Source organism: Battus philenor, unplaced genomic scaffold (genome assembly GCF_028537555.1).
Source record: "Battus philenor isolate CCGP_79_NKW_IND1 unplaced genomic scaffold, ilBatPhil1.0.hap1 SCAF_24, whole genome shotgun sequence".
Lineage (NCBI taxonomy): Eukaryota > Metazoa > Arthropoda > Insecta > Lepidoptera > Papilionidae > Battus > Battus philenor.
The window spans coordinates 2,835,162-2,862,882 of NW_027181687.1; the positions used below are offsets into that span (position 1 = coordinate 2,835,162).

The 27,721-nt window shown below is 33.1% G+C and overlaps 1 protein-coding gene across 1 annotated transcript in view; it reads right to left on the reverse strand.

Moving 5' to 3' along the window:
- Nucleotides 1-27,721, reverse strand: part of LOC137924488 (cell adhesion molecule Dscam1-like) — a 130,549-nt gene that overhangs the window by 8,490 nt on the left and 94,338 nt on the right. Inside the window, exons 2-23 of the mRNA XM_068767873.1 lie at nucleotides 23,553-23,650; nucleotides 22,668-22,759; nucleotides 21,696-21,847; nucleotides 19,660-19,750; nucleotides 18,317-18,695; nucleotides 17,774-17,909; nucleotides 16,485-16,604; nucleotides 15,787-15,963; nucleotides 14,703-14,847; nucleotides 13,706-13,854; nucleotides 13,364-13,532; nucleotides 12,168-12,307; nucleotides 11,025-11,174; nucleotides 10,328-10,418; nucleotides 8,821-8,903; nucleotides 8,250-8,384; nucleotides 7,166-7,318; nucleotides 6,279-6,408; nucleotides 4,582-4,745; nucleotides 2,878-3,057; nucleotides 1,897-2,097; nucleotides 341-541 (exon numbers count right to left, since the gene is read on the reverse strand). Coding sequence (XP_068623974.1) covers nucleotides 341-541; nucleotides 1,897-2,097; nucleotides 2,878-3,057; nucleotides 4,582-4,745; nucleotides 6,279-6,408; nucleotides 7,166-7,318; nucleotides 8,250-8,384; nucleotides 8,821-8,903; nucleotides 10,328-10,418; nucleotides 11,025-11,174; nucleotides 12,168-12,307; nucleotides 13,364-13,532; nucleotides 13,706-13,854; nucleotides 14,703-14,847; nucleotides 15,787-15,963; nucleotides 16,485-16,604; nucleotides 17,774-17,909; nucleotides 18,317-18,695; nucleotides 19,660-19,750; nucleotides 21,696-21,847; nucleotides 22,668-22,759; nucleotides 23,553-23,650 — 3,336 coding nt within the window. The remainder of the gene's footprint in view (nucleotides 1-340; nucleotides 542-1,896; nucleotides 2,098-2,877; nucleotides 3,058-4,581; nucleotides 4,746-6,278; nucleotides 6,409-7,165; nucleotides 7,319-8,249; nucleotides 8,385-8,820; nucleotides 8,904-10,327; nucleotides 10,419-11,024; nucleotides 11,175-12,167; nucleotides 12,308-13,363; nucleotides 13,533-13,705; nucleotides 13,855-14,702; nucleotides 14,848-15,786; nucleotides 15,964-16,484; nucleotides 16,605-17,773; nucleotides 17,910-18,316; nucleotides 18,696-19,659; nucleotides 19,751-21,695; nucleotides 21,848-22,667; nucleotides 22,760-23,552; nucleotides 23,651-27,721) is intronic.

Below are 27,721 nucleotides of genomic sequence, written 5' to 3' on the forward strand. Positions count from 1 at the left end.
TATTATATCAATAAAATGCTTTAAAGCTTTCCATATATATATGTATATACATATATACATACATTAAGCCTGTGTAAATATATTAGCTATTTTTTCTGTTGGTATGCGACAGACATCAAATTGAATTCGCCTGATATCCCTTAATATACAATATAGCTTGAGAAAGCCTGCCAAACATTTGAGTCTCAATATGTCCACATATGTGTATAAACTGTGTTTTTTAGTTTAACTATATATAGAGAAAACATCAATTATACCTGTTCATATTGTCTTTTACGAGGATAAGAGACAATATAAAATTGCATTAAGGTTGCGTGTAATAAATAAATAACTTATTTACCTCCGCCAAGTGTGCTGACGTCAATATACGCCGGCTGGGAGGTCCCTACTTTGTTCGTAGCCGTGATACGTAGCGAATATTTAGTTCCGCATTTGAGGCCCGTCAACGCGTGCTTTTGGACTCCAGACAGGTTTGGCAGCTTGTTAGCAGGCCAAGCTTCTTGCCAAGGACCACTGGCTTCTTTCCATGTTAAACTGTAACCTGGTATGATCAAAAATTGTATATGGTTACTTAATTTAGTTTAATATAGATTTATAGACAATAAATATGTAACAAAGCCGAATTTCCTAATACTGGACACAAGATTAGACCGGTGTAAGTTGGAAGAACACCGATAGATGGCGCTGGAAATAGATTATCTCGCGATATAGTGCCACGGGAAAAATCTTGTCATTTTACCACTGTTGGGAAAATCATCTTCTCTTAGAGTGGGAACAGGATATAATCTAGCACGTGATCTGGTTGCGGTTAGAGGGAAGTAGCATATCGTTTTAACACACGATGATATGTCACTATTTGTGGATGGTGACGATGTTATACCTAACCTATCACCCATTTCACAAAAATGTTTGCAATAACAATTATTAAAGCACAGTAGAAACGGACAAGATAGAAAAAAGGTATATATCATAATGAAAATTACTACAAACAAATTAATTAAAAATATACGTCTCCAGTTGAAAAAGACTGCGTCTAGTTTGGATTCTTAATAATTGTTTTACTGAAAGCATTGAGTGTTTATAACAATTAATATGAAATATATGTGTTTTAAAATATATATCTAATTAACTACAAATCTTATGAACAGTGGTAGCTCAGGGACAGAGAACTGTGACTCGCGTGGGTCGCGTGTTCGATTCCCAGAATACAATATTATATAATTCACACTTAGTGATTATATATAATTACCACTGCTCACAGACAAATCTCCAGAAGATTGGCAGCGTTCTCTACGTACTATAATACCGCACAGCGATTATGATATATCTCTCCACAGATATATCTTGAGGAAGGTTGACACGCCGTATTTAGGGAGTTGACACGCCGGTACGAATATAACTATGTAAGAAAAGGACCAATATTTAGTCACTTCCGCACATGCAGTGGCAGTCGTGCAACAATGTGCACTGCCCGCCACCACTTGAGTGGTTTGACGGTGGCAGTTGTGTGGTTCGCATTGTTTGCCGCGTGCGCATTTATCAGCAGGCTGGCGGGCGGTACACTTTGTTGCACGACTACCACTGCATGTTCGGAAGTGGCTAAATATTGGTCCTTTTCTTACTTAGGATGGACTTCCGCAAGGTAACGCTCTGATTCCATTAAATATAACTATGACATATGCAGTGTATATTTCAACAGTTGACTAAATTAGTAAACGAATTTTATAATTAAAATATCATGTGAATATATAAGGTGAATAATAGCAGCGAAACAATATACTTATTTGGCAATTTGAAAAAGATTATTTTCAAATCATTAGTCTCATTTAAAGAAATACATATAAGTTCACCGATAGAAGATTCCATAGAAAATTATTCTTGTGTATAAATACTTACTGATCTTTTGACTGATACTCCTATTGGTGAGAGTGTAGTAAGGCTGTTCCCAGTCCACCAGTATAGAGTCCTTGTATGGAGTGGCTCGAAGTATAGGAGCTTCGGGCAATGGTAGCACAATCACCACGTATTCCACGGAGTCAGACCCGTACAGGTTCTTGGCTAGACATGTGTAATTTCCACTCAGAGACTGGTCAATGTCTGGAAAATTATTATCAAATAAATGTCTTATATAACAAAATAAATAATTTATTTTAGATATAGAATGTCCATTTCAGGATTCGTTGGTTGTATCCAGCATCTTCACGCGATCTTAACCACCAGGTCACCTATCCATCTCGTGGGTGAAGGTTTAAGGCTTGCCAGTACATGGTCTCCTATCCAAACTTTTAAGGCGCGGCCATTTACTCCGCGCTATGTGATCTGCCCACTGGTACTGAGATATACCAATTCATTGGGCAAGTTACTTTGTTATTATTATGTTACTATTCAATGTATATGCACATAAAATTTAGACAGTTTATTTAATACTCTGTAGAAGGTTCTCATGGAAAAAATAAAATTTACATAAAGGCTTACTGATTAATCGCTAGGTCAGTGGTCGAGTGTTTATGTTATCACAATTTTGAAAAACCATGATTTTAAGATTGATATTATAAACCAAAGCAAATAACACCATCACAATTGTTTTGACATGCCACTTTTACATAGGTCATTGTATGTCGTATATTATATATTATAGATATTATATATATATATATATATATATATATATAGATGTGTATATATATGTATATAAATATAATGTATAATAATTTATTACACATTAAACTTGTATCTGTATTTTACTAATAATTAATTTAATTTATTCTATATGGATAATAATACGCATAAATAAGTAAATAGAACATAACTGTCAAGCGTACATGTGTAAATGAGAAATATCAAACATCCAAAGAGAATAGAGATTTTCTGACTTACTATTTATAAGCAGACTGTCATCGTGGTTCCTGGTGAATCTGGGGTGATGAGTGATGATATTGTGGTTGTGATACCATACAGTACGTGGTGGTGGTGAACCCACACAAGAACACGCTAGGAGTAACGAACTCCCCACTCCCACCGACACCACCCCTCCTAACGACGCGACGCCTGCCACCACTGGAAATTAAATAACACTGGTTGAAAGTCTGGATCAACCTGCTGGAGGAATCAACATCCTAGATTTAGCAATAAGGTGTGAAATTTTTAAAAAAAAAGAACCTGGTATGAAGGGTATGTCTACCTCATTTGTCAGCAAGAACCTTTAAAGCTTTTACTATTTCCGATCAACCTGTATAAAGTGACTTGGTAATATGACATATTAATTTATTTCTTGTATTGGAACGGGACAGACCATTATCGAAACCTGCAGGGAGAAATGGTAAACAATATTTAATCTTATATGCAGTAATAAATTTTTTTATCAAACCTGCAACCATTTTGCACATCGAACTTTCGTAGAGCGTTGTTATCTCTGCCGCACGAAATATAACGACAGACAAAACGACACATAGGTACTGTTGGACAGAGATAGTGCTCTTAAAGCCTAAATTAGCCGACTGTCCCTTTCCAAAGGTCGATGTGCAAAATTTATCGCCGGGTACTGTACTATACATTAAATGAACCCACGCATAATGATCTTCAATGTTTTATTTTTTAATTATTATATTTTGAACAAGATAAAAGAAAAGCAAGCATTATTAAGTCAGCGAAAATTAATCATATAAATAAAACGAAAAATGTGTAATATACGTGAAAAGACAAAAGAATTTTATTTTTGAATTTTTCTAAAATCTCTCTTTTCTCTTAGTGTAAGCCAGTGCTTCGCAACATTATCTCATCTACGGCACCATTATCTTTCCTAGAATTTAAAAACGTTTTTCCTAGAAACGGCACACCGAAATCTATCTATTCGAGAGACGAGTGAACGTGACGTGCCACTGTGTCTCAAATACAAAATATGTGTAATGAAAAATTCTAATTTATTAGTTTTTACCGCGGAACCCTTGTATTAGATCTACGGCACACCGGTTGTGAAGCACTGGTGTAAGCAACCGACGGCACCTTTGAGCAAACTTTTTTTCAGCAGTTAACATTTGTCATTATTATTTCTTTTGCAAGGTTTTTTGAAAAATATTTATAGATTTTCATCTTACACGATTTCTGAAAGTTGTTGAACATGTCCTCAAATTTACCATATAATATATCTGCGCCTGCGATTTTTGTTCGCGTCGATTTTAACAAAATAAATATTAAGTTTATTATCCTCTTTTTTTATAAGAATTTTCTGAAAAAGCCTAAGTTAATGATTGTTGAATCTGTTCTAATAATGTTTCAGAGATTAGCCAGAACAGACAGACAAAATAGAAAAAAAATCTATTTTTGGTACATAAACCGTATTTATAATAAACCGTATACATATGCAAGTAGTAAAAAGCGGTTATTTATATATTTCAAACAGACACTCTAATTTAATTTATATGTATAAATGTAATATTTTACATGATGTTTTTGGGTATGTTCAACAAAAATTTATTTAGTAAATTATTAATATTTGACACCCATAACGCTGCAAGTGCCGCTCTGTTTTAGGGTATCTCTTTTACCTACGAATATTTACTTGTATAGGCAGTTTAAATATACCTCTTTGCGAAGGCGTATGCGACACACGTCTACTGGAAGCTCCTTCACCAGCACGAGTACTGGCGGTAAGCCAAGCCTCGTATGTCCGGCCGGTGGTAAGTTCTTTCAGCTCTGCGACGGTGCGACCCTCGGCTTCGACGCGGTGCGTCTGTGGCGGACCATTGCTGTGTGATATTTGGATTAGATATACATGTATGTTAAAAAAATATACATAAATATTTTTAAACACGCATTTATTAATTCAAACCTGCTCTCTCACTCTAGCCTTCATTGGCAAGTATAGTTAATCGACAAGTTGAAGTAGCAATAGAAGAAGGTAGCATAGTGGACAAAACAGATGACCGCTGGAGTCTTGTGCTTGAGTCTGGAGGTAGAAAGGGGAGGCTACGGTAGACAAGCGCAGAGTGAGATGTCCATAAGATAGATGTTCTGGTTAAAGTCGCTATAAGACGATGAACGAAAACTGCTTCAAATTAATGCTGTTGATGATCGAGCTAGGAAGGTAGAGAGTGGTAGCATTGCCTCTCTGATAGATGATGCAGGACACCACCACAGATTCTAACAATACTGAGAGTAAGAAATGGACCAATGTTTAGACACATTTAGTGGTAGTCACAGTAGTTAGTGCCAAACACAGTCATATAACATACATACATACATACTAATCGGTGTAACATAACTCCTGAAGATGCCCCGTGGAGGGGTGAAACACGTGTTGAGTGATTTAACGGTGGCAGTTGTGTAATTCGCATTGTTTGCCGCATGCGCATTTATCAGCGGGCTAGCGGGCGGTGCACTTTGTTGCACGACTACCACTGCATGTGCGGAAGTGGCTAAATATTGGTCCTATTCTTATTTAGGATGGACGGATCCATTAAATACTGAGAGGTCATAAAGAAAGTTATAAATATAAATAAAACCTTTGACCGGATAATAATGATAAATTACTTTGATATAGTAATAAAAAATAATTTTAATAGCGGAGAAAATATATTAAATAAATAATAAATAAAAATTCAAAAAGTAAAAGGTAATATTATTAAGTAGACAGAAGGTTATGTGTGAACATAATACAAATAAAAGTTATAGAATATTATGAAGTAAAGAAAAAGAGAGAATACGAGATTATATGAATGGTAGAAAGAGAAAATTAAAGAAAGAAATTTTGAAAAAGAAAAGTATTTTGTAAACGAGCACATGTCATAGATTGAGATAGAAGAATGAGACGTCCCTCAAATAAAGGAACCATTAAGAAAGATGTCTCTTTGGATATCTATGAAGGAAGCTTATGTTCACTAGTGGACAAAAAGCACTAGTTGACATCTCATAATGGCGTCGTTCAACTTTTAATATGTTCCAAACAAGTTATGATTTAAGACGAATCCACGGCAAATATTCTCAATCTAGTTCTTGTAAGAGCAATTTACACTTAAACTACTATTTTACTGGATAACAAGCTAAGATGGCACCAAGCATCATGAAATAAAAGAGAGTTCTGGAAGAGAAATCCAACTTATTGGAAGTGTTAAACATTTGAATCAACGATGAACTGACGAGTTGAAACCTAAAACATTATTAATGTATAAAGACAAATAACATATTTATATATATAAAAAGGCAGAGACATAATTAGGTAGCTATATTGAAGATATATTAAGATATAGTTAATATTTCTCATAAAAAGTAAACATGTGTACCTAGAAGTGGGTTTCACATAGACAGTGTAGTACAGCAACTCTCCGTTAGGATGATCAGGGCGTTTCCAGCTCACCAGCAGAGACGTGGGCGATAACACCAGAGCTTTTACATCTGCCGGTGGGTCCGGTACTGAAAGAGAGATTACATACGTCGTAATTGCTGAATCTATTTAGGTAACAACACCGTGTAAGTTACAAATAAATATATCAAGTATATATGCCGTTTCAAACGAGCAACGTTTCTTTTGTACGATTCATTAGACTACTAGAGCCATCTATCGGCTACGTCCGAAGTTACAAAGTTTCAAGACATTATTATAAGTTTTCTTTTTTTGATTTTCACTAGGATACAATATTATAATAGGACTTTTGCTAAATTTTTGGATAATATGGATATTAAATAAAAGTTTCCTGAAGATTCTTACAGTTACTTATATTACAGTTAGTTATAACTACACATAAACATTTGCAAATAAATATAATTGTGGTATATATTCGTAATATTAATATAATCGTTTTTAACTATATGCATATGATACGGTATTTATTCCAAATTACATTTTTTTAAATTTTCTTTGTCTGTTTGTAGCGATCTCTAAAATGGCTGAACCGATTTTGTCGGGACTTATACTTTCTATATAAATTGTTAAACGAAAAAAGGGAAGTTATAAACTATTAGAGCATGTAGATATAACTTATAATAAGTGTAGAGAAATATTATTAAAGGTTTTTTCCTTGATTGTATAGTTTGTATTAGTGTAATTTTGAAAAAAAAAAATTAAAACTGTTTTAGGCGATTTGTCCATTGTTTTCAAATCCATTGAATTTGTTATATTTTCAAATTGTATTGCAAATAAGCGAATTTCTCGTAAAAAATTTTTACCTACCGTCTTGTAAAGTGGCGCATACAATTGGATACGAAAATGGTCCAAGGCCATAATTTGAATAACCGGCAACTTTCACCGTGTAATTCGTGTATTTAGCGAGGCCTTGCAGATACAGCTCCGTGTGGACCGATGTCTGATTCTGCCATGCGCTATCTGAAATTACAAATATTCATATATATAAGTGTATAAGAGGGGTTATCTATAGGAGAAAAAAAAGAAGTATAATAATATATTTAATTGTAATTAAAAAATTTAATATTAAATTATAAATGCTTGGGATTATAAAAATAATAGTAATAATAAGATATAAATATATATATTAGGAGGACCAGAAAGTAATGTAAAGGCTAGATGGGCTGACGGGATCCTGGCTACAGGTCACGGGTGGCTCAGTGGCGTAGCAAGGGGGTGGCGAGCGAGGCGGCCGCACCAGGCACCACAAGCAGGGGGGCACCAAAGTTGAAAATAATTTTTTTGAATTTTTTTTTGAATGATGAATAATGAAATGTTAAAAGAAAAATGAAAACCATAATTAAAAGTAAATAACATAAAAAGAATATCGAATTTTACTATTTTTGTGGTAAAAAAGGTGTTAAATAATATGAACATGTTATTTTATATATATTTATTATTATTTTGAACCAAAAAAATATATATTAACTACATTCTGTTCTGAATTTTGAAATTATTTTCTCTTTTTACCAAGCCCCAAATACCATAGCTCCGCCACTAGGGTGGCTACAGGTTGCCAAAGATAGAGCTATATCGAAAGCTTTTGAGGAGGCTTTTATTCTAAGGGTATCCATACAAATTTAATATATATTATAAATTTTAAGTTATTTTTATGGAATGAATTAAAGCTTTATTTTTATTACTATGGTAACAATCAATGTATTGTCTATAGCCGAAATTCCCGGCGAAATATTGTCAGGTTGATATTATAATGGCACAGGTTGTCTGGCAGAAATCATCTCGAGCGATAAGACCGCCTCTTGTACCATATCTTTTTTTCCTCTATTTATTGTCTATGGTCCATAAAAAAGTGTAAATAAAGTTTACTATCGTCAATTGATTTGGCACGTACCTTCGGTAGCGTACAACAGTGTGTATCCCACCAATGAGCTGCCCTGTCCGTTCGAGGTGATAGACTGCCAACCGACTCGAAGCGAAGTCGATGATATTGCGGTGCATTCTACGGAAGTCGGCGCATGTTCTGGAGCTGGAATAATAATAACAATTAAATAGTGATGTGATACACAAGGTGATTGGTTACAGGTATAAAAACTGTAGGGCTTACCACGTACACAGTAAAGCATTGAGATATTGATATTATTTCTTAGTTTTTAATGTTATTAATGATATATAGAAATTTTAGGTATTTATTATAATTAATAAAATGCGTTTAGCATTTTGATACTTTATATTTCGTTTTCGTTTACAGCACTTCCTGCCTCTATGACATATATCACATCTTCACACAATATACTCGTATGTATATATGTGTATATATATTAGTAGTATTGATTGAGAGCATATGAACCATACATTAAACAATTAAAGCTTTTAAACATATAACCCATCACTATGTATAAAAGTACCTTTATATGATATGTACTCATGTACTGTCTTATTAAATATATTTTAATAATTCTTACCTCCTTCCATAGTATCTTGAAACACAGGTAGTGAGAACGGTCCCGAACCAGCGCTGTTGAAGGCAGATATCGTAACAGCATACCTGTGAACAAATGTACAAATACTGTATCATGTCAAAAATCTAACAGATGCCGGGTCAGTGTTTCCCAGCGTGGGGCAAACGTGGACAATTCGAAATTAGACTATAGAGAATTATCGCAAAAGCAAATTCTAATTGCAGTATATAATTATATAAAATATATATAATAAATTAATATTCATGATATAATTTATTAAAATTATCTGGGTTTGGAATTTGAATTTTTCGTTATATATTTTGAATATTTATTTACTGTATTTCGTTAAAAATTACCTAGTAGTATCTTGCTAAGTTTCTAGGTGAACAATTCAATTATTTAATATTAGGATAATATATATTACGTAAGGAGGGATTATAATTTTAAGGGTAAGGCAGGAGATACCACCATGAAGATTTGGAAACACTGGTCTAACGGCCGTTCAGAAATGCAGCCCATCTCTTACCATTTATAATGACAGCGTGCGTATGAAGTCTATTTTTTATCTATTATATTTTTATCTACATAATTCAATTGGGAAAACATCGAACATAACATGAATTTTTAATACTTTTCTTGAATTGTTACGGACGTCCCGCCACGCATCTTGAGAGATTCGTTGAAATGACTAGGTGGTGATCTCTACCACCAACACAGAAGTCCGAGTATATTAGAGATCTGCATACCGTATTCACACACTCTCTCTCTCTGAGATACGGTAATGTAGCACAGTGCGATTATTTGTCCAGTATGTAGAGAGCTTAGAGTGGCTTGCAAATTGAAAATAGGTAAGATTGCGGCAATATCGCTTTGTAATTAGGCAAACAAAATGATGTAAAAGAAAGTGTGTAAATATATGCTGAATGATCTAAATTGTGAAGGACGAGAGAGGAAAGGTGAAAGTAGGGTGTATAGAGTATTTAACAAAAAAAAAAAACAGCATAGTTGTGTATAAATTACTTTTTGTATGTAAATCAGTGATAATAAAGGAGTTTCTTTGAAGAGTCAACTCCACTCGTCACGCTAGCCCACTAAATAGTAAAGTGAAAGTGTTTTTAATTACCTAGAGACACAGCAATAACAGTAACAAAGTCACTTTAGTAAAGACAGACGACATTTTTTAAGTTGTCGACAAATCTCGATAGAGGCCGTTACCAACCAGCCCTATTAATAAAGTAAAGCAATGAGGCTTCTGTCCTTTTCAACTGGAATGCTAAGTGCGTATCAAGTAAATAATTTTAATCCATGTGTCTACGTGTAAGATGTCCACTATTGGACAGAGATTATCATTTACTGATGGTTAAAGCAATTAAACCCAGCTAATGTGTGATCGGTTTAGGCCTGTCTGGAATATTAAATAAATATCTATGGAAAGATATATAAATTACTAATTCTATCTTGATTAACACCAGAGGTTTATAGAATGTTGAAAATAGTGTTCTTCACCTACCGTGTATTCTTCAAGAGACCAGTTATCTTAGTTTCCTGTTTCCCTGTCTTCTGGGATACTTTCAAGGTTCGTGCTTCCGTGTCTTCTGAAACTAAGGTATTTTTTTTTAAAAAATGCTTTAATTTTATAACTAAAGGAGAAGAGTCACACATATGGATTCAGAAGTATAGTGCAGTACGCGGCATTTGATTTGGCACGTCGTAACAAGAGAGACTTTATATTATTTTCGGCGAACACTGTATTGTGACTAGAAATAAATACTGCAATGATAATGGTAGTGTTTAGATCGGTGTTTCCCAACGTGGGGCTCAGGCCACACGTGGGACCAGTTCGAAAGTGAACTCGACATAACTTTAACCCTTTCACTTTAATATAAAAAAATATATGTAGATCATGGCACTTCAAAATTTGAAAAGTACTAGCTTGCACATAAAAGGTTAAAAAATACTAATTTAGATAGTTACGATTCAGAGTGTTTTAAATGTAAATTTTCTAAGAAGTAAAAAAATAATAGAATTCTATTTCACCAATGGTATTTTAACTGCCCACTTGATCCATTCTAGAGAAAAAAAATCACACTTGAAATAATTCCTTAATAATTTTTTGGAAGTTAAATAAATATCTTAGTTAAATTTATTTTATTTAGAATCCAAAAGTCACTGCCAGAATTAAACAATAGCAACGCAATATCACTCACTTGAAGGTACATTTTGTGGTATGGCCTTCACTTGATATCCAGTGATGATTCCGTTGTGAGATTCTTTAGGTGGCGGTAGCCAAGATATAAATAGTTCACCTGGAGCATCTGTCTGTTCTACAACTATATTTATGGGCGGCAATGACGGAGCTGAAAGTGTAACAAAGAAATGGTAACAAATTATAAATAATTTATAGATATATTACTGTGATCAAAAAGTATGGTGTAATTGTCTTTTCAAATTCCCTGGCATTAGGAACGCAGGCAATTTTTTCCTACGACTGTCTATAACATTTGCCAAGAGTGTTTCCCAAAATGTGGAATATCATCTGGTTCAGCTCGAACCATTTTTAAGGACGTTGTGTCTCATACGTCAAGCCTCGATTGGTGCCAAAATCGCTAAATTTTATGGCATAAAATCGTCAAAAACTCAACCCATATTCTGGTGACGCATCAGGCTGTTCATCAAAAGACAAATGCGGGGATGCTGTTTTGATACGAGTAGATTAAAACCGAATCGAAGGTATTGGCTTTAAGGCTATACCGGAGTCTATTCTAATTGTTTCGAGGAAAGAGAAAAAGCGTTGGTTAAAGTGCGTTTTATCGGACGGGTACTACTTTGAAGGGGATAATATTGATTTGGTAGAATAAATAAAGATTTTACTTATAATAAAGGAATTAAAATTACTTTTTGATCACAGTTTTACATGTATTATTTTATTGATAAACATTAACAGTAAGGACAGATTATATTTTATATACAATAAATCCTATTTACGTTAAAACACTATAATTGTTATTTCTATTTTTAGTATATACATATTGCAATTTCATTACAAAATGAAATAATCTATTATACATTTTCTTCTTTTTTCGTGAATTCACGCCCAAGTGCCGGCTTTTATTTTTATTTTTTCTTAATAACATAATAAAGCTTATATTTCTTAGTAGAATATGATTACAAGTACTTATTCTTATAATAAAAATCTGAATATATTTGAATATATTTTTATCAGCAGTTAAATTTTTAAATGTTAGGGGTATAAGTCACAATGTCGTAATGACAATGGCGATAACGGCTTGCGAAAGGGGGGGGGGGTTGTCAAGGAGTAAGGCTCTAGCGGCCATTAGACCTAACCTTACCTTCTTCATGCGTAGTGAAGTGCACAGGCGCCGTAAAGCGACTAACACCGACTTGATTGCCAGTCGCAACCCGTACCACATATGCAGTAGCAGGTCTTAAATTCTGAAGTTCCACCAATTGCCTTATATCATTGTCTTTCCTGTGAAGTAAGACATCAGTGAGCAAAAGTAGTCCACCATAGTCCAAAGTGGTTTAGTATCTTCTGGATTATTGATCCAGGAGAGATGTATTTTAAAAGGAGGGCTAACATGTCGCCAGCGAGCCCCATGCAGATTTTTGAACGATTATTTTTGACTTTGATTAATATAAAATCCATCAAAAACAAACATTGATCAATTATAACTAACAAGAATTTGAAACGATATCTGAGAACCATTGTTAACCATTATTCACTAAATTTTATAGAATTTAAAGGGGAAATTAAAATTTATAATATATTAATTGAATATTTTCATGTTTTCAATAATTATAATTTCTGTAAAATTTAGTTTTAATACCTTTTAGCATACTTAAATATTTTTTTAATAGAGGTTTTTGAAAATTTTCAAATTGGCCACCACTGTTGAATAATAAACAAATTTTGTCTCTATAGAGAATAGAGTAAGCGTTCTAAGAACATAAGTCAGTCTTTAATAATAAGCCTCGGAATAGGTAGACATATATATCTCACGGAGAAATGTTTTGTAAGGATAATTTATATGCGAAACAGCTTTAAAGAGTTTAGTGTATATTTTTGTTATTACTTAATGTCAGGTACACGCTATCTAAAAATCAATGCTTACAGAAATAATTAAAACCGTAATGATAAAATAGACAAAAAATATTTTTAAATTTCAGTTTAATTTATAATGAAATTAGTTATTATTTTGTTCCTACTGATTTTATACTGCCAGAAGTTATTGGCCTGTAGCATACCAATAGTTTTATAGTGAACGCTTTATATGGGCTGATTGGAAATAGGTATAAAAGATTTTAAGATTTTTTTCTAAATGATCGAAATAATATAAGTCACAGTATTTAGTCAGCCTTGAAATAGAAAGACATATATGTTTCATGCAGACATGTTTATTAGGATTTTGTAATTTAAAAGTCTATATAACACTTTTTTTGTTATACAGAAAGCGCAGCATAGGAGAAGGATATATCCAGTAGATTAAAATATTTGTTATATTCATTAAATGAATGTTTGCGATACCTAGTTATGTTAAGAGTAACTGCATGCTCCCAGCCGATGTCAACCACATGAGCGGGCGCGTATTGGAGAGCGTATCGCGGCGCGTGCACTCTCGCCGAGCGCCACGACGCGACTGCGGATCGCGCACGAACTGATTCTACCCTCAATTCCGATGGCGGTGTCGGCGGTTCTAAAAAATTAAGACATTTTAAATTATATACTTAGTTCTTGATTATTATTACTAAGCCATTGTTAATATTGTGGAAAGTAACTGAAAGACCGGTTATTATAATACCGGTCATATGTGCAGAAAAAAAATAGTGGTAGCTTTTAGATAAGCTATGTAGAAGGCTTTAATCTTACCCAATATATTTAAAAATATATTAAAAGTAGCCGCTCCATACGGATTGTTAGCTCTACACTGGTATAATCCCGCATCGCCGGTCTCCGAATACTGTACATTGATAGTGCTTGTAACACCCAGCGATGTTTTTGACTCTGATAATTTTGCTCTGAAAATAAAAAAATAGAACGCGATATTATAATTTTTATTCTATTTACTACTCTTATTGTACAAGAAAAACAAAGTTATGACGTTAAAAAAGTACAACGTAGTCTTATAACTCCAGATAATTTCTTATAGAGAAACATATCGTGAAATCATTAGAAGGATAAGTAGCTGGTAGTTGACGTATATATTGATGGAGTTAGTATATAGTATTGTCGTCGTTTTAACCAGATGGACGCCCACTGCAAAACACATTCCTCCTCCAAATATATCTATAGGGGATATATCATAATCGCCACGCTTGGCAAGCGGGTTGGCGATCGCAGTGTGGTATTATGGTAAAGAGAGAACGCTGATGTCTATCTTCTGGAAACTTCTCTGTGAGCAGTGGTAATCCTATATATAAAATTAGATATCATAGAATCATAGATTTTAATCCAGGAATAGATCCCAAATATGTTCGCAAGTCTTAGTTCTCTACTACTGTACTACCACTCATATAGAATAGAAGGAAAAGTAAAACACTTATGTGAAATAAATAACGAGAACACAAAAAAGAAATATTTGTAAATAAACAAAAATTGTTCAATTGTGATAACAAATGAAATTATATAAGTATAATAATTAATGATATTATATATTATAAATATGCAACCGAAAGCCGTTGTGGCCAAAAGCTTCTTGAGTGACGACCACGAGCTGGTAGATGCAGCTTGAGTAGGCTCTCTTTTGGTGGAATGATGACATAGTCCAGGTCAGAGAAAGAAGCTGGCTGCAAGACCATTATAGCGATCTTTGGAAGAGGTTATGATGAGAGGACAAGATGATTGTCATAAAAATAATTATTCCAACCTGTGAATTTGAAAATCGAGTATGTTTCCATTATGCGTCCACAGTATCCTAATGGGTTCGTCGCCGAGTGCCTTGCATTCCAGGGTAACAGGGTGTCCGAGTCGTGACGTCACATTCGCCGAAGTTGTTTCAAAGTGTACAGGTTCTGTAAAATAAAATTAAGAACCACTTTATTCATTTCATTTTGTTGGATGCTAAATAATAGTGAAGGGTGTTTTTATAGCTCATGCGCTTTTCGTAAGAGATGTCAAGGCCCCATCAATGTCAACCGAGGATCATCACCAGGCAAAAGGAAGCAACAATATATTCACCTTCGTTAACAATCTTTTGCCATTTAGTATACAAATTTTCAATGCCGGAGCTATAAAAATCAATATTTTTTTCTGTAAAATATGTTGACAGAAACGACATTACTTCCCGGTCCCTCTATTTCATATTTTCAATATAAACTTTTGGCTGGTATTTCTCTCCAAGTACATGCTTAGCACAGTGTTTACAAACATGGTGTCCACGCCCAACAGAGGGGCAATTCGAAAATGGATTCAACACGCTTTCAAACCTTTCGTTTTAATATTAAAATTATATTTTTTACATACGCAGATATAAGAATTTTAGAATTTAGAAAGGCTTAATTGGGGCATGGCCCTAAAAAGGTTAATAAGCACTGGCATACCTCGTATTATCATTTTATATTTATTATACTTATCATATAAAGTAACAGAAATAATAGTACAATAATTAGATTTCCTATAAGCATTAGTATTAAAAATAAATTTTAACGACTTGGTTTTTTATATATATGTAAGTATTACATATACAATGTTATCTTTGACTTTTATCAGTTAATTAATTGACATAACCAATCGATGCTTTTTTATGCAATATCAATATACTGCGAGCGACATCTATCGGTGAAGTCCGAAGATACGGCTTTTAAATTAATGATTTGTGACAAAATAACGCCATCTATTGCCTTTTTATGTAACTAATGATAGTCCAGTCTTTATACAAACAATGCAATTAAGTCATAATTACAGAAAATGTACAATATATTAATTCTCAATATAATTAACGTAATACTTACTATTAACGCTCATCCAAATAGTTTTGCTAAGAGGACTGCCGACTCCATTTTCAACATTACATGAGTACAAACCCTCATCACTTAGAGACACCTCTTCGATTATCAATGTGCCATTAGGGAGGCTTAGAATACCGCCTCCAGCTAGTTCCAGAACTGGCTGCCATGTGCCAAGAAGAGCTGAAAAATATATCCATTAAACATATAAGAATCATATTGTAACAAAAAATAATATAAATATTTTTCTAAAGTATATATAATAACATATATGCGGTTTTTGTATATTAGTCATAACAAAACCTTTTTTATAATAAGTACAAAAAAGGGAAAAGTATAATTGTGTAAATAAGACATGGTATTGTTATTATTATATTATGTTATATCCTATTTTATGATTATTATGTAATTGCTATAATATAATATTCTTTCTTGTACATACTAGTATACATTTAAATACTTTATTACTACTACTATTTAAAAAATCAGATTTATATTAGTATAACATATTTATGATAAAATGTTTGTATATCTGCATCCATTTAATAATGGTCCTTATGATTCTTTGTTTAAGGCATATTTCATGTGTTTATTTTTTATTTATGTGAAAGGTTACTTTTGTTACTGTTGCTGAAAAAAACCTTTATTCTTTCTTATACATAGAACCTGCATATTATTTCTCATACATTAATGACTAATTTTACCATCTTTCTTCATCCAATGCACTTGTGGCTGAGGATATCCATTGGCACTGCATGAAACAGTTCCTCTTCTGCCCAGAAGAAGAGAGGAGTTGGAAGGTTCTTCTGCCCATTTAGGAGCCACTGAAAAGAGATTTTTCATGATTCAAAATAATTTTTTTTTACAATAGCTGACCTGATAGACATCCTCTTTGCTATTAAAAATCAATTTTAAACTTCATAAATTAAAGTGGTTTTCCTAAAAAGTGATGTTTATATCTTATTGATAAACAACTTTTTTAGTTGTGTTTTTCTGTTGATGCTTTGCCAACAGAGGAACAGGCAACATATAATTAGCCTTATTCCATAATGCCTCAAACACTTAATGACTGATATATCGAAAATGCAAGCTATATAGGAAAATATTTTTTTTTATAACTTCTTACACACTATTCGATATTTTTAAGAAAAGATGATTGATATCAGAAGATCTAATCTCAAGTTAAGGCGTGGTAAAGAGAAATAGATATCCTATGCTATGGTTCCTATACGTCTATCAGCTAATAAGATATGATGATTGGCCACCCTCCTTCCGGATAGAATGACGATCTTAGAAAAGCGATTGCAAATGGATGAATAAGAAAAGCAGGAAATTATATGGTGGACAATATTTACGATGTCCAACAATGCCTGATAATAGAATATATCTTATTTACTTACCTTTATAATATATATTCGTAATCAATAAAAGTAAAAATCAATCGCAAAATGTTGCCCAGCGCAAATCTCATAAATCGAATAATTGAGATAACATTTATAATTCGGATTAACCACAAGGAGGGATCGTATGGAGATAAAAATGGAAAACAACTGCTAGTATAATAGTTAAAACAACATTTTTGTTTTCCCTCTAAAATCACAGAGTAAGTTGTACTTTGACTTTTTAAAAAACTGACATTTCGGCACCATAGAGTAAATAAACACAATTATTTCTATCTGTCAAAATCTGACGTTAATTAAAAACACAAGAAAAGGCGTGTTATGATGATCTGACGAACTGTAATGTGCCATAAAAATACAATGAAAATATGATCACATTACTAAAGTCCTTCACGGAACATCTGGTCCGTGTAATAAACAGAAAACTCATTGTAGTAAATAATTCTCGTTTATTATTAAAACATTTAACTAATAAAGCTATCACTATGAAAAATTTTATTTTTATTTATTTCTAATAACTATATTTAATCATCATAAGAAATAATTTTTGAAGAATTAAAAAAATAAGCTGGATATTCTACAGTTTGCTTTACCTTTTATGTAAAGCTCAGTGGACCGATTGACTTTTGCCACGTGATTGGAAGCAACGCAGGTGTATGTACCGCAATGTTCCAGAGATACTTTCTTTATAACCAATGCACTGAATAGTTCCGAGCTTCTTTCCACCACCTGCAAAAATAGAAAGTAAATTTAAAGAAAAAAGAAAGTGAGAACCTTTTTCATACTAAACATAAGCAAGAAGAAAAAAAAATGTTATAATAAAGGTTTGACAATTACAAATGGGACATTTTATAAGACGGATATCTACTAAGATGAATTACAAGATTGTTTTACAAATACCTCTCTCAATGACATTTTGTAAAAAGGGTAGTTAATTCTGTTTTTTTTTCTAAATGAATATAAAGTTAAATTGATTGACTAGTTCTATTCACCTTCAACAATAGCCTCTAAAAACGATACCGCGTTTTAATCTATCATCAACGACATCTGCCGGTTTCAACTGAAAACTCATTAGATGTCTTTGAAGTTTTTTGAAACATGTCTCCAGTAAAGCTATGTTAAAATATTTTTAATACCTTTAAACTGCTGGGAATCCTTTTACCATCTTTTAACCACTCAAAATGTATCGGCAAGTCTCCGCTTCTAACGTTACAGTATATGTTAACTATTTGCCCTTCCTGTAGATTATTTCCCAGCAGTAAATCTTCTAGAATAGGCGCTTCAATAACTTGTATTTCGAAGGCCCTTCTCGCCATTTCCCCTGAAGGACTTGTTACGATGCACGTGTATACTGCACCATTCTGCTCTTTTGTCACTTCCGGTATCGTGAGAACGCCATGTATGTTGACAACGTTTCGTCTGGTTTTACGTTTCTTTACCGAGTTGCGTTTGTATCTCGATTGGAATAGATTATTTGAATTTATAATGTTGCCTTGGAAGTCCCAATCAATTTTGCTGAAAACAAAAATGTTATTCGACCTTTTATCAGAAGCAAACTACCATATGCCATAGTTTTAAAGCAATAAGTTTTCTAAAATACATCAAATAAGAATTGTTTAATAATCCCACTATAGTTCGGACGATTTTTAAAGTGACAACATTAATATTAAAGAGTGCGTTCGTGTACCAAAAAACATGACTTTGTTGTGATCTCATGAAAGATCAGAAGATTTGGATATCTTATGTATATTTAGTTTGAATGCCGTTATTATATCGGAGCTTAATATATTTTTAGTTACCATTTAATTGAACTTTTCCGGCTTTTGGTTTATCATCATACAGTGTTGCTAAGTGGAATACACCTTGATTAAATTATATTTTCCTTAATCGATAGATTTGATATTAAAGTAATAAATACATTATCGAAAAACCTCTTGGAGTTACCAGTTCTTTATTAAATTACTACAGGTCTCATAGGCAAGCTACGAGTCGTTCAATGAGCCAAAGAGGATGCTAAGCTCGGGATTTCCCTTCAAGATCTAATCAGGAATGAGGAGATTCATAGACGAACGAAAGGAACTGACATAGCCCAGAGGATTAACAAGTTTAAGTTGCAGTAGGCAGCACGGAACCGTTAGCCACTAAGATCATAAGGTTCTGGAGTGATCCACGCATAAGGTGGATAGACATTTTTAAGGTCGTCGGAAGACGTTGGATAGATGCAGTTTTTGAGGTCTCCGGTCTTATAGGGAATATAGTGGAGGCTTATATACAGTAACAACGTGTTCAAGGAATGCAACGATGACGAAATTAATGATGATGATTAAACTAATATGTACACTACAGGATAGTACGTGTTCTGGTAGTTTTTTTTTGTAAAAAATTATGAATATAAAGTTTAATTACTCCTGTCATATTGATGTACTTCAATTTGTATCTAAAATAATTGGACTTGGAAACAAAATAGCTAATTTATTACCTTATAGGGTACCCGTAGAAAGGACATCTCAAATTAACAGCTTCACCGCTTTGGACTTTTATCGGTGGAAGAGACCTTATATATGGTGGACCTGGAAATAGTGTCTAGTTTAAATTTATTTCTATAATACATAAATTAATAGAAAACCTCTTAAGCATCATGAAGATATGCGCAAGTAACGCTTTCATTCCTTTACTACAACAAAATCTAAAATAAAGATAAATCGTATAAATACAAATAGCAGTGGTAACTTAGCAATAGAGAAGGAAGACCTGCGATCATAAATCACGGATTCGATTCCCAGTATACAATGTCATGTAATTAACACTTTGTGAATTAATTATGTAAGGTTGCCACTGATCACAAACAAGTTTCCAGAGGATGAGCAGTAGCGTCCTCTGCGTGCCATAATACCACACTGGTCATCATGGTATACCCCCATAGATATCTTTGGAATAGGCGTATGCCTTGCAATGAGCGCCTTTAGGTTAAAATGTCGACAAATACATAAGACAAAAATTTATTTCTGTCTTTGGTAAATTTGAACATGTGTAATTGTATAGTGATATAATTATATTAAAAACGAAAAATATGATTCATGATTTCACGTTTTGTATATTAGACATAAAATCATTGATTTTATTTTAAACCGTAATATTTATTTGTAATGTAGGTATGTCAATAAAACTTAACTTATATAAAAGGTTTTATTTAAGATTTCCCACTATTAAAAGAAGTTAGAACAGAAAGATTATATGGGCCATAATCTAGAAAACGTACAGTGCAGATTATATCAATTTTAAAAAATCTTATCCATTCCAGTGTAGCTGAATAGATCTGTTTGAACAGGAAATTAAATTTTGATTCTTATAGCGTAACCTCGTTTTGAAATACGGAAATGAAATTATATTTTCTTACATAATTTAACAAATATTTGAGTAAAGTTTAAGTTATTTTTAAATAATATTTGAATAAAATGGAAATACAAAATATGCCGAGAATAACATCCGTAATCATAGACAGCAAAAATTAAGTATTAACTTCATAAAATATTTATATTAAAATAGAGATATAGACGGTAAAGGTAGAAGTATTGCGAGGCTAATAATAATAATTAGATTCCTTAACGCTGTAAATTTTTAATAAAATGAAACAAAGATCGTAAACAGTTAAGCAAAATTAAAAAAAATGTTATGTAAACTTTTTAATTACAGAACTTTTTAACTTGCAGTAAGATAAATAGATATCTAATCACAATTTTTTTTTCCTTTTTATAAATTTCAATGTGACGTCACTGTTTCGGCTCATAGACGCCCACTGCAAGGCATAGGTCTTCCCTAAAGATATTAAGGGTGATAATATCCATGTCGTTTCTGTCGACGACTTTTACAGAAAACCGATTGATTTTTATCGCTCCGGTATTGAAAATTTGTGTACTAGATGGTAAAAGGTTGTTGATAACGAAGGTGAATATATTGTTGATTAGAAATTCAAACTTCTTAAAAATGTAGTCGTGTGAATTTAACTAAAGGAAGTGACATTACTTTCCGGTCTATCCTCTAGATGCACAAACTGTAAACTAAGTAAGATTGTATTTAGGGAATCGAATCCGCGACCTACAATCGCAAGTTTTAGTCCTGTATAGATGGGCTACCACTACTCTTACTACTAACATGACATCACTCTGTAGTAATTCGAGGCCATTGACAGAATATTTCGTGTAAATAGATTAAACTTAAGATTTTAGAGCGAATACCATGGATGGGCAAGCGCAACGAAAGACGTCAATCCACAAGGTAAACTGTTGATATTATTGAAGTTGAGGAAAATGCTTGATGCTTGTTGCTTCCGACAACGATCTTATCGGAAAAGAATGGTATGACCTGTGTCCAGCTGTGAAAGGTTCTTCACCGGAATAGGTTATGTTGAAGTTACAAAACTTATCAAGAACTTAGATAATTTTAGAGAGAATATTATTAAAAGTATTTTGTTAATAATTCAGTTTGAATAGTTGCGACTTTATATTTTAACATTACCATAAACATCCAGACGATTTTCATGAGTTGCAGAATGATCTCCTTCTTTAGCTGTGCAGGAATATAGGCCTCCATCTTCGACTCTGACCCGGGTGATATTCAGCTGTGTGACCACTGAATTGTCAGAGGTCATGACCTGACCCAAAGCGTATCTGATACAATTAAAAAAAAAATATCAATTATAACGTGGCAGCGTTTGGGGTATTTCATAACATCTTGTTCAATATTTCATATGGTTTAAAGACTGAAAATCTACAATATATGTGTTTTAGCATAAATAGCTTACGGCACAATAACGTGGTTATCAATCTCGGTCCTCACTGACATGATCACAGTCACTCAACGACCCATGGATACATCAGGAATGATCCGGTCCGTAGATGAAAGAAAGAAACTGATGTAACTCAGCTTATTTGTAAGTTGAAGTGGCAATGGGTTGATCACATAGTTCTCAGAACAAATGGCCGCTGAAGCCTTAAAGTTCTGGAGACGGAGAAGTTCAGCGTAGAACATTGACCTACAAGGTGGACGAGATGATCTTTTGAGGATCAGAATATGCTGTGTGCAAATCGCTTTCAGTCGGTCTTATTCACCTGCGGTGAAGTCTAAGTCCAGCTATGGACTTCCTATCGCTGAAATGATGATGATAAAACAATATGACGACACTAGCAAAGCGTGTATCGAATCTTATTTTGTACTTAGATTACACTTGATGTCTGAAATATCCGAAAAAATACGTTTTTGTTTTATATATTTTACACTCGATAATTTGAAATGCGTATTATCACCTTACCAACTTATAACTAGGACACCAGGTAACACTTTTTATTTAAGTAGAGAAAGACAATTAGAACACAACACTGATTATTTTATATCATATATAATGTTATGTTTCGGTATTCATATTTCTAATTTATTTAGAAAGAAGCCGTCGGATTGGTAGAAAAAATATGAGTTATATATAAATGTTACCTGGGGTCTGTGTTGCTAGATATCATCACACCGTCCCTCTCCCAAGTAAACTGCGGTGGACGATCACCAGATGCGGCACACTGCATGCTTATCTGAAACATCATTTCTGTCTATATCTTTGGGTAATAATAACATAGTCCATATTTTTGATATGTCTTTGAATATTGTACTCGTTCTTAATATATAACAAATTTGTAATCTAGTATTGCTCGTGTAATTGATGGTCGTTGGGTCTAGAATATTCTCGAATGGCGACCACGTCTGTCATGGTGAAGGTCGACGGAAATCGCTGGAGGCGAGCAACGCAAGACCGGTGATCGTGACGATCTTCGAGGGAAGCGTATGACTAGCAGCGGGCGTCCATCGGCTGGTATATAAATATAATAATATTATGCTAATCTGGCTTTATTAACTTCATTTAGCAATATATGATATTATTTTAAGTTCAATAATACTACTAATGATGACGTCTAAAAATAGTAGTTTATATTCACAAAATATAATGTTAATACTATACATATATATATATATATATATATATACATGTATGTATATAAAATTGATTCGTCGTGCGTGACGTTACGACTGTGACTCCATGACGCTCGAATGAAAGGCATTTCGCATATAAATAAATAAATCGTTGGCCGTGAGAAGAATTATAGGCTTAACTCCGAAGCCTTTTTTGATAAATTTTATAACGTCACAGACAATAAAAGCCAAAGCAAATCATGATTAGTTTTAACGAGATTTATCAAAGCAGTTTTTGACTGAAATTCCATATAGTACATGAGATAATTCCAGTTTACACAGGATCGGAATTGAGAAAGAGACACGTGTTCTATCAATTTATGATGTGTACCAAATCAAAAGGTAGTTTCAACTTACATCACCACCTGGCGTCACCGTCCGCTCGGTGAAGTGCTGGGTGATTATGAGACGATTTTCTGATAGGTTCCTTTTGACTCTTTTCCTTCTATCAAGACCTGAAACAAACAAATAGAAGAAATGTAGATCAGATGACACCTAGGGTTTCTAGAGTGGTGTACACGGACCGGCGAGCGCAACGTAGGATATCCATTTCAAGAAGGTCGTCTAACCACCTTATGGACTTACTTTATTATTATTACGTTATTTATTATTTCTGAAACCACTGATTTTTTATAGGTTATACCATATATTAGTTGACAGTAAAGAAGGCTTTACAACATGTAGATATATCTTATAAATATTAGTAAAATATTTTTAAATACTAAAAACATATGAGCAGTGATAGTTTAGTAGGCCGTATCTTTTCTAGGACACAGATTTGTATTCCATCTGCTGCCAACGCTTTGCATAAATAGTTTTATATTCTATACGTATAGTAGATACGATATTTTGCTCAAATGAGATAATATTTTTTTGAAGAGAGACGAAGAGATGGAAGGAACAAGATGAGAGAAAGTAAAGATATATATAACTGCCCATTTATCATTTATAACACAATTATATGATTATAACTGTATGAATAATAAATGTTATAATTATGAATAAGCAATAAGGTTAATAGTAGAAAATTCGAAACAAAAATTAACTCATTTCGTTTTAATTTAAAAAATTATTTCGAGTCAGATATTATTTACGACCCTGCACTATAAATTTGTTTCATGTTTAGTGATGTGCTGTGTTAATATCGAGGTTGATAAAGATATGAGATATAGAGATAAAATTAAATACAAAAGAATGCGGTAATAATAATCATATTAAATGTAGGATTCAAATCCTGGATCTCCTATCTAATTTTTTTTAATATAACTTACAAGGCCCCTGGCCTTGTCTCAACCTAAATACGCCCACTGTAAGGCCTAAGCCTTTCCAAAAAATATCTAGGGGGGATATATCAAGATCATGACCACGCTAGACAGGCGGGTTGGCGATCGCAGGGTGGTATTATGACAGAAGACGCTGCTGTCCATCCTCTGGAAAGTTGATTGCCCACCATCGATATTTGTTTGTACCTAATATATTAGGAACGGTCGTAAGCGGTAAAACAACACACTTATTTTATATAATTATTTATTTATATTAATCTTCCATGTAGATACATAAATTAATAACGTTTCTTCCACTTCTTATAAGGTAGTTCTGAAAGTATAGGACAGAAAAAGTGTATATATAATTGGTTATTGGTGTAAAAGCTTTAAAAGAGTGAATATACACCACATTTGTCAGTTGAAACTTTTTAGTTTTTACAAGTAATTTCAATCAACCTGCGTAACGTGAAGACTTTGAAATATCTTACATTAACTTAGTTTTTATATTGGAATGCGACAGACCAATAATTTCTGACAGTAGTCTGTCGGGAGAAAGTAAAAGTAACTAATTTTAATATGTTGTAATTTGAATTTTGTAAAGGTTTTTTTATGTATCACGTAAAACTTTTTTATATGAATATAATATACTATACATTATTTGGTAGTAAATTAGCAACGATATAGCATTTTAAAGACTTTATACTAATAAACAATCTTTCTGTATATGGGCTAGCCTTTAAATATACCAACGGTCTCGGAAAAGCTGCCGATAGAAGGTGGATGAGGTAAATGTGGAGAGCGAACGATCGTATAAAGTGGTTTCATATGGGCTAGTGATAATAAATCTGAGTGTAAACTTGTAATGCTAATGTAAAGGTAATTTTTTCTTCTTTTCAGTCGATGGACGCCTAGATATCGCTACGATGATCAATGCTGCGCTGAACATAGAGCTTCGTTTATAATAAAATAATCGTGAAATTTCTTTAGACAGTTTTGTTTTTGTTTAAAGAAGCGATATTATTTATCTCCAGTATAAAAAAAAAAACTGTCAGATATTAACCCATAATAAATATCATTCGAGAAAATTTTTCATAATTTATTTCATCTAAATTTTTTTTTTTTAAATTCTCTTATCATTGTAACTAAACAGATTTTGTGAACATGACACTCTGAATTAACGTTTAATTTCATATTTTTTTTATTAAAATTTTTTAAGCAATATTTTTGAAATCAGAACAGTAATTTTGGTTTTGAAGTTTTATCCTTGTTTGGACATGCCAATCTCAGTCCAACCATCATAAATCAGTAAATATTAAATTGTATAGATTTCTGATACTATGCTGTCAAAGTAAATTTGACCTATACAGTTATTACGAAACATTTTTTTTCGAAAGTATTTTTTTATTCCCACATTTGACTCATTTACCAATAAAAATTCAATCACTTGTTAAAATTCAACATTATAAGTGTTATTAATCTAGTTTTATTATACATTTTTTTCAACTTTTTAGTGTGTTTTAAACATATACAATGAAACTATTCAGTTCCAGGTATGCGAGAGTAAATTTAACTGAAATTAAAACGAAAAATATTATTGGTACTACAACATCTCATAATCGAAATTTAATAACGCTCATTCAAATTAACCGAAGATACTTCCTTATAAAATTTCTCCATCAATCAATTTCCAATTAAAATTAATTAAGTTTTAATTAAATAATATTTATATTACAGCAAGCTATAAATGGATTACTTTGAGATTGGCAAACTCATAGTGTGTCAACGACCTCTTCATGGGTCTTGGCCGAACCGACATATCCAATTGGTTTGAAACTAGCCTAAATTGGATGGACCACGTAGCGTGCTGATCAGATTCAAGATTCTGGAATGAAGGCCATAAAACGGCAAGCTTGGATTATAATTTCTACTCAAAAAGTGGACAGAAGACCATGTTAAGGTCTATGGAAGACGATAGATATACGTCGCTTCTGATTGGTCCTATTGGAAATTTCTGGTGATGCCTTTATTATAATATTGTTAAGTATAAATGATAAATATTATAGAAGTCAGGTACTTCACTACGCTATGACAGATCCGCCACGGCCATTACGATCCGCCCTCGTGACGTCAGCACGCAATCTGCCAGGGAATATAATTACGGCGGACGAGTTTCAATTTGCCCATCGAATGGCCACCTCGCTTCGCCTCTCGAAATGTCCGCCTCGTCTAATGGAGGTGTGATTTGAATGGTTACACCGTAATCCAACTTAAATTCTGTTATAACATACAATATGAGTTTTGTATATTTAACATTTTGTTATTCATCATCATTACTATCATTTAGGCTATATAGTCCGCCCAAACTGGGCATCACAGATTTCCTGTAAAACCTTTTGGCACAAATCAGCATTCAACGTCTCCCGACGACTTTAACAAGGCATTCATCTCCAACACCTGGTGGATGGACGTAAACTCTACGCTTTCGGGAAAGCCCGAATCGAGACTAAATGCAGGTTGGGCGTTAAAATAAGCCATGAAATATGCTTCAATAATGAATGACGAACGCAATAGGCCAATATTTCTAAAGTTTTGCGAAACCATTGTTAAATAAGTAATAAAAATGAATAAACGAAATTGATATTGGGCAATAGAAACAACAAATTGCAGAAGTAAATTGTACTTATTGATAATAAAATAGAATATAAAACCCAAAAATCTGTGATAAAAATAAGAAAACTGTGATAATGTTAAAAGTATGTAAAAATAAAAAAAACGAACGTATTTTTTTCATAACTAAGAATGGCAATCAGAAATGAAGAGAAAGACAGATCGAATCGTGGTATGAAAGATTAGAATGATAGACTTTGTGAAGGATGACAGCTGAGAATGAAAATAAAAAAGGACTGAAAAATTAGTAAAGATAATAAACAACCCTGTCCCAAACTAGATAAGGATGGAAGCAGAGGTCCCCAATAACGGAGGCCATAAAAAACTCTACGCTTGCCGGTCTGCAGTCTCCACTCCTGAAACTTAAGCCTACAGAGTCCATCAATTCTGCGCGTTATGTGGTCACTGTTTGTTTTTGTGGTCATTATAGCCCATAGATACCAACTGCAAAGTATAAGCCTTCCCCGATGATATATATGACTAATAGTAGTAGTAGTGTGGTATTATGGTACGCAGAGATCATCGCTGTCAATCCTGTCGATACTTGTAAAGGAATCGAGACAATCCTATATAAATACATAAAGTGTGAATTAT